Source organism: Glycine max, chromosome 18, assembly GCF_000004515.6.
Source record: "Glycine max cultivar Williams 82 chromosome 18, Glycine_max_v4.0, whole genome shotgun sequence".
NCBI lineage: Eukaryota > Viridiplantae > Streptophyta > Magnoliopsida > Fabales > Fabaceae > Glycine > Glycine max.
Genome location: NC_038254.2, coordinates 27,468,442 through 27,476,960, shown reverse-complemented (window position 1 = coordinate 27,476,960; position 8,519 = coordinate 27,468,442). Strand labels below are relative to the sequence as shown.

Sequence of the window (8,519 nt, the reverse complement as noted above, 5' to 3'; positions counted from 1 at the left end):
TGTATTTTGGGGCGCCTAGACTAGTTTTTGTATTAGGGGTAGTTTTGTAATTTCACATGCACTAAGTGGATATTTGATGTGTGTGGTTGGAAATAAATTTAATTGAATTGGTAGAAGCCCAATCCAATTAAATTTTAGAGGGGGAAGTGAGCATTTGCGTACTACACCCCATTGCCACATCATATAGTCACACTTTGTGCATGTCCTTCATGCTTTTCATGCCTCATGACACCTAAGCACACTTAGTGGAGAATCTTGGAATTGATCTTGGATTAGTGGGCTGAACCATGACTAAAATTCACTAATCATAATTAGTGAAATTTGGGCTCCAAAGTTTGGCTCCACAAATTCAATTTCAAATTCAAGTGAAATTTGAATTTCCCTCCAATTTTGTGTGACACATAGGCTATAAATAGAGGTCATGTGTGTGCATTTTTTTCAACTTTGATCATTTGAATATTAAACTTCAGATCTCAAAGCTCATTTAGAGCACAAAATTTCGTGCTCTTCTCTCCCTCTCCCTTCATTCATCTCCTTCTTCCTCCAAGCTCTTATCCATGTCCTCCTATGGTGGTGAGCTTCTTCTAGACTCATCTTCTCCTTGAAGTGGCGTCTCCTCTCTCTCTTCCTTTCTCCATTCCGCTGCCATTCATCTTCCAAGAAGCAAAGGAATCCATTGATGAAGAAGATCCTAGGCCTACAAGCTCCAATGGAGCTTGCATCAGTGTTGAATTGTGAGATACGTGAAAACATGTGATAGTGGATTGTGACATTATGAGATGTGAAATTGTGAATGAGTTTTGGTTGTAAATAAGTGTGTGATTAACTCTTGATGTGACATTATTTGTGTTGTAAGCTGTGAATTATACAATAACCCGACCAGTGTTATCTTGAGAAAAGTGTAAATGCGCAGTGTTAAAGAGAAAGTGTAGGTTTCCTATTTAGGAACCAGTGTTAAAGAGAAAGTGTAGGTTTCCTATTCAGGAACCAGTGTTAAATTGTAGCGCAATATGTTGTACGTGTTTAAAACACGAGTGTGAGGTCGTGGGTATTGTATAATTCACGAGCAGTGTCTGTGTGCTAAAATGATTTTAGGGGTTGGACCTGAATCAGGAGGGAGAGGCCCTGACAGACTCTTCGGAGTGTAGGCCTTGGGGGTCACCGGGTTTGAGTGCTCCTTTAAGCCTATGTTGATCCCATATGGTTGGAGCATTCTCGCAAAACATCGTGACCCTGACTGGTCTCCCTATGATCTTACTTAGTGAGAGTGACCTGACAAACCCATTGTGTGGTGTGTCTTGTTATGTACTCCTAAGCGCCCCAGGGTGGTTTTTCACTGACATGGTACCACATTGCATATAGGCTTGAGTCTTAGGATAACTGTCTCATGCGCTTGCTAATTGTTCATTATGAAATTGATGTGTTATTATGTCTTGATCGGAGTGTGTGATTCTTGTGTATTGTGATTGATGATTGAAAGGTTTGATTGATGATTGAAAAGTGAATTTTGAATGACAAAGTGATGAAATAATGTGAGATATGCTAAGTAAATTGTATTTGGCTACTATATGTTGTTTTGTTTCTCTCTAGTAATTAGGAATGTGATAACTCACTCCCGGTTTGTTGTTTGTGTTTGGATCCTGTGATGATCTTGAACCTTGTGTTCGGGGGAGCAGATGGCTAGGTGAAGTGCTTAAAGGAACCTTTTGCTCAAGGACGTCGGGACACAATGCTCTGATAGGATGTGACAGTGGGGCATAAGTTTTATATTAATTGCATAATGTTAGTCTATTTTATTTTATCTCACTGATTTAACAAAATATTTTTGTAAATTTTGACGGCCTTGTTTCGAGCCGAATATTTTTTTTTAATAAGTTCTATTTGATAATAGTGAAGTGAATGTGAACCTTTTACCCGTGTAAATTTGGTTACCGATATTTTTTATATATTTTATTTACTTATATGTCAGGGTAGAGGGTGTCACATTTAGTGGTATCAGAGCATTGTGTCGAACCAAAAGGTCATTTTAGGACTCATTAGATTAACCCTAATGCTTGTTTGAGATGACTCAAGTAAGTTTAAGTTTTTGAGTGAGATCCTTGAAAGGAGTAAGCCATAAGTTCATAGAGAATTCGACCACTGTAAACCGTTGAGTGCTATCTTAGCCGCGTAGGTCCTTATTGGAGTAGTAAAATATTTGAAATAATTTTTAAGTTTAGAAGAGTGCTTGTAGGAGGACAAATAGTGATCGATGTTTTCTTGACAACTTAAGACTTATGAAAAGATTTATCCTATGTGTGATTTAGAATAGGTAACCATGGTGTTCACCATAATGTTTTGAGAGACATTACCGTTAGTTGATACATCGTGAGGACCTTTGGAGTTGAATTCGAGATAAAAGAGACGGGTAAAATTCTCAAGAATCTTGTTATCAGTTTAGTTTCAATCGTTAGAACTAGCTTAGTAGTTAGAGCTTGAGTAGGAAACCGTTGATATATCCGGTGTCCTAGTTATAGAGTTAGACATCGTAAACAACAGTTAAAACCTCAACTTCAAGTGCAAAGTTATAGGGTGACATGATGAGTACAAATGTGTGAAGATTACCTCAAGGTGAACAAACTTACAAAAGTGAGGAGGAATCTATATTGCTTATCTAATTAGCACCCAGTAAGTATCAGGTAGCAAACCTTAGAGTGGAATTGTTATAATTTCTTGAACTGTCTCATGTCTGAAAAAGAGTCGACCATGCGATCAGTTGCGTCTTTTTGTATTTGTTGTTCGTTACAAATTGTCATTAGTGTCTCCTATGATATTATTCTACTCCAAATAGTATGTCATTCGTATTCTATTATCATTGAGATGTTACTCTTACGATACAACTTAACTCATGAAAAACTATATGTGTAATATCTTTTTCTTGATCTTTCGGCAAAGTTTCGGGGACGAAACTTCTTTTAAGAGGGGTGGAATTATAACATCCCAATTTTCGTAAACTAGATTAAAAAGGATTTTTATTTATAAATAAATAGAATTAAAAAAAAATGATGAGATTTTATAAATAAATAAATAAGGAGATATAATTATTAATTAAAATAATGATTTGAGAGAAAATAAAAAAGGTATTTTTTTAATTGTTTGATAGAGAATAAAATAAAGTTTGTTTTTATAAACTAATAAATAATAAATAAATAGAGTAAATAATAGGTCGTAAATGCCCCTAGCTATAAATAGCAACATGCTAGGTCAATTTTCAGACTGACTCCTGAGCCTCCTCTACTTCACAATTTCGTTTTTTCTCTCTTCTCCCAAAACCCTCTCTTTTTCCCGCAAACCATCTAACCTGTCTTAGAAAAATGACGATCTCGGACTCATTCACCGTTGGATCGTCATGAAATTTGAGCACCACGTTTGCAACCCAATTACGAGCATTCTCACCGTTGGGAATTTTGATATTATGTCTGAGATAAGAGAAATACCCCTCGAATTGTACCATTTTCCTTTCCTGCAGAAACCCAGAGCTGTCTCGGTAAAACTACGATCCCAGTTTCGTTAACCGTTGGATTTTATGAAATTTGGATATGTTGTTTGAAATTCAATTTCGCACGCTTTCACCGTTGGGATTTGCGAGATATCATTTGTGGAGGGAGAAAAATAAATCACATGGTGACAGTACAAGTGGAGGCTTCAATCCCTTCTCTGTCTCTTTGACGTTTGGGAATTCTATCGGAGCAGCTAGAGGAAAAAAATTGGAGGAATCTCAGAGAACCGCTAGAGATGCTGCTATCGCTGGCTGAAGACACGTGAGCCTGCTTAGAGGTAAGGGATGAGTTATTCACAGTTTGGGGATTAGTGAGAACATGTGTAGGGATCCTTTATAGATATCAATTAGAATGTGTTTTTGGGTGTTTTCGCAATTTTCATTTTATCCTTATAATTATTACAGTGAATTATATATGTTTGATGAATCAGTTGATGTCCCAATGAGAAATTGCTATGAAATTGATGTATTTTTGTGTTGAGTGTGAACCCCTTAGAAAAATTAAGCTCTTTTTATTAACGTAAATTATATTTTAAATAATATTATTCAATGACTTGTTAATATAAATTATTATCTTGTTCTAATTTTTCTACGATGATGATCAACATGTTATGTGTATATAATTATTGTAATACTAGAATAATAAATTAAAGAAAATTGTAAGGTTAATGTCTAGTGGTAATTTCTTTTGATGTAATATTAAATTAATTGTTATAGAAATCCTTTGATTAAAAACAATGTAGTTTAATTTACTATATACATATACATATATATGTTTTGTATCATGCAAATATTATTATTGTGTGATGTGTATGAGTTATAAGGTATAATAAGTTATTATAATGGTATTATAATATTATAGTCAAGATTGAGTAGGGCAAAGTTGAATGTGTCAATTTGCAATATACATGTAAAAATGAGATCATTGATGTGATATTATGAGATGTTAAATTGTGGGCATGATATTTGATTGTGAATAAGTGTGCGTGTTTGACACTTGATGTGACAATAATTATATTGTGAGTTATGAATTATACAATAACCGACCAGTGTTATCTTGAGAAAAGCGTTGATGCGCAGTGTTTAAGAGAAAATGTAGGTTTCCTATTCAGGAACCAATGTTAAATTGTAGCGCAATATGTTAAACGTGTTTGAAACACGAGTGTGAGGTCGGGGGTATTGTATAATTCATGAGCAGTGCTTATAAATGAAATATGTGATGAATTGTGGAATAATATGTTGCCTTGAGATTATAATATTGTTATTGAGATTGAGTAAAAGTGTAAAGTAGAACAGGTGTTAAATTGTGAGATACGTGAAAACATGTGATAGTGGATTGTGACATTATGAGATGTGAAATTGTGAATGAGTTTTGGTTGTAAATAAGTGTGTGATTAACTCTTGATGTGACATTATTTGTGTTGTAAGCTGTGAATTGTACAATAACCCGACCAGTGTTATCTTGAGAAAAGTGTAAATGCGCAGTGTTAAAGAGAAAGTGTAGGTTTCCTATTTAGGAACCAGTGTTAAAGAGAAAGTGTAGGTTTCCTATTCAGGAACCAGTGTTAAATTGTAGCGCAATATGTTGTACGTGTTTAAAACACGAGTGTGAGGTCGTGGGTATTGTATAATTCACGAGCAATGTCTGTGTGCTAAAATGATTTTAGGGGTTGGACCTGAATCAGGAGGGAGAGGCCCTGACAGACTCTTCGGAGTGTAGGCCTTGGGGGTCACCGGGTTTGAGTGCTCCTTTAAGTCTATGTTGATCCCATATGGTTGGAGCATTCTCGCAAAACATCGTGACCCTGACTGGTCTCCCTATGATCTTACTTAGTGAGAGTGACCTGACAAACCCATTGTGTGGTGTGTCTTGTTATGTACTCCTAAGCGCCCCAGGGTGGTTTTTCACTGACATGGTACCACATTGCATATAGGCTTGAGTCTTAGCATAACTGTCTCATGCGCTTGCTAATTGTTCATTATGAAATTGATGTGTTATTATGTCTTGATCGGAGTGTGTGATTCTTGTGTATTGTGATTGATGATTGAAAGGTTTGATTGATGATTGAAAAGTGAATTTTGAATGACAAAGTGATGAAATAATGTGAGATATGCTAAGTAAATTGTATTTGGCTACTATATGTTGTTTTGTTTCTCTCTAGTAATTAGGAATGTGATAACTCACTCCCGGTTTGTTGTTTGTGTTTGGATCCTGTGATGATCTTGAACCTTGTGTTCGGGGGAGCAGATGGCTAGGTGAAGTGCTTAAAGGAACCTTTTGCTCAAGGACGTCGGGACACAATGCTCTGATAGGATGTGACAGTGGGGCATAAGTTTTATATTAATTGCATAATGTTAGTCTATTTTATTTTATCTCACTGATTTAACAAAATATTTTTGTAAATTTTGACGGTCTTGTTTCGAGCCGAATATTTTTTTTTAATAAGTTTTAATTGATAATAGTGAAGTGAATGTGAACCTTTTACCCGTGTGAATTTGGTTACCGATATTTTTTATATATTTTATTTACTTATATGTTGGGGTAGAGGATGTCACAAGTCACCCTATCGAGTGGTAATATGAATAACAGTGGAGATAAGATTGTAACCAGAGGCACAAGTTAGTAGTTCATCAACTACTGGCCAAATCCCCAATGACAACAATTTCAAATGTATCAAATACGATACCAACATCCCATGTTACGCATCAACATCAGCGCCGCCAATTCACACTAGTACAGATGTAGTTACAACTACTAGGCTTGAACAAATTCCTCCATCTATGGTTATGTCGACATTGGGGACATGATCTTCATATCAAGGGAATCTTCTTTCAAATGATAATAATGGACCCCCTTTAAGTGTAAGATACTCATGGGAAATGCCTAATTGGAGACCTCAATAAAGGATTAGAATTTGTTTCAAGCTCAACCTTTAATAAATGGAACTTCAGGACAAAATTCAATTACTTCTCAACCAATGAATAATTGAAGTTAGGATGACCAAAGTAATACATATGCATATGAGCTTGATCAAATGCACACATTAGGGAGAAATACAGACAATGACATTTTACCAACTGGCATTTCTAATAATGCTTTAATGGCCTTAAGACAACAAGTTTGAATTGAATGACCAGGACAGAATGTTGTGTATTTCAATCCACGAACCCGTGGCAGCAGAAAAGCCTATTCTAACAAACTCCGGCAACACGTCCCTCAAATCAATGGCATACGAAAGACTAGAATTGCCACTAAAGGTTTGATTGTGAGCATAAGTAAGGAACACAGACAGACTTTTGGTTGTAGAGTTGTACCATATCCAAGCATCAGCAACTGATCCATTCTTGATGCTGCTCTTCCAAGCGACAGTTGCCACTGATTGAATGGAGTTGACATTGATTCCTACATGATCAGAGCTCGGATCCCATGTGTTCTGGAAGCTATCGAACTCAACTGCCACTAACTGATTTTTCTTGGTGTTGAATGCGGATTCATTGCTGAATAGGCCAAGGTACCCACCAGCTGAGTTGTTGGGAATAGACGAATCAAACGGTGCAATGAAGAAAGCTAACCCATCACCAAACCGAGATGGGTCAACAGCTTTCATGACAAAAGAGAAATGGGTTGTGAAATCCGTAAGCTTGTTAGTTCTTCTATCCCAAAGCCTCACTGGTTGGTCATATGAGGCTCGACCAACGCTGAATGTGATGCTGCCATCAAGTTGGTTCTTTGTGAGCAGAAGAACACCATTTGAGGAAAAAGCATCACCGTCAAAGTCTATTAGATTATTTGAGTTTGGTTGGAAGGTCGAAAAGTTGAAGGAAACGGACACTGCAGTGTAAAAGAGTGTGTGGAACAAAGTGAAGATGATAAATATTAACAAGGAGGTTTGTTTTTGGGTTTGATTAGAGTATGAAGCAGAGGTGAAGAAAGCCATGGCAGAGGAGGGAGAGAAGAATAGTGTAAATTAATCTGATAGATAGAGTGATAGGGAGAATGCCATGTCTAATGTTCCGCTTAATATAGACACAAGTCACACAACCTTCAGGAAAAGCAAGGTCTATAAGAATAAGGGAAGAAAAGGCAAAAATAGTTGATGATGAAATTGATCGAGGAAAATAGGCAGGCCAGCGGCCGGCAAATTAAGAAACCTAAACGTTTATATCATATGAAGAAGCCAAATGAGTTGCATAGAACATTAGGCGGTGTTGTGGACTAGTGAAGGGGTGATTAAAACAATGAAATTCCCACTTTGCATGTGATCAAGTTTGCTATGACGTCCTTGTCCGTATAACCAAGCGCAAAAGTAGAAGTTAAAACTAATAGCAATGATATTTGGTACGAAACCAAATAACATGAAACTTTAATTTAATTCATATGTCCAATTAAAATTTTAAAAGGAAAAAAAATTATTGTAAAAAAACAAATTCCTGATTCTATCCGTGATTCTCGCTAATCGTGATGCTCTCTCACCAAAACTTTTGACTATTTTTACAAAAATAGGTAAACAGTAAAATATTATTTACATAAAAGGTGTAATTTGAAAATTATTTACAGGAGATTTTGCCTTTCTACATCATTTATATGTTTAACCAATATAAAAAAAGTGACTTTTTACATCAGGATATAACCAATATAAAAAAGTGACTTTTTATATATATTGTGACTACAATTGATTTAAAAAAAAATCATCCATCCCTCTTAAATGGTTTTCAAACTACACCTTTTATTGGTATTTTGCTTTTCTATATCATTGTTATCTTTAACTAATGTAAAATAATGACTTTTTATATTGGTTGAATATATAACCTATGTAAAAAAGTGATTTTTGACATAAGTTATACCTACAACAGGCATAAAAAAATAGCATAATCTATGTCACGTAAATAGTTTTCAAACTACACCTTTTACGTAAATTATTTTTTTATTTTTATCTATTTGTTTTAAAAAAGTGAAAACTTTTCATTTGGGGGAGTTATT

General features: G+C 35.5%; 1 protein-coding gene across 1 annotated transcript; it reads right to left on the bottom strand.

Moving 5' to 3' along the window:
* Positions 1-6,645: 6,645 nt before the first annotated feature.
* LOC100778261 (lectin 7) lies at positions 6,646-7,476 on the bottom strand. Its single transcript, XM_003551249.1, has one exon. It carries the CDS (start codon positions 7,474-7,476, stop codon positions 6,646-6,648), a length of 831 nt encoding a protein of 276 aa, XP_003551297.1.
* Positions 7,477-8,519: the final 1,043 nt, after the last annotated feature.

Bases quoted from the DNA above. Each gene is read 5' to 3' on its own strand.
- LOC100778261 (XM_003551249.1), bottom strand. From the start codon at position 7,476: ATGGCTTTCTTCACCTCTGCTTCATACTCTAATCAAACCCAAAAACAA.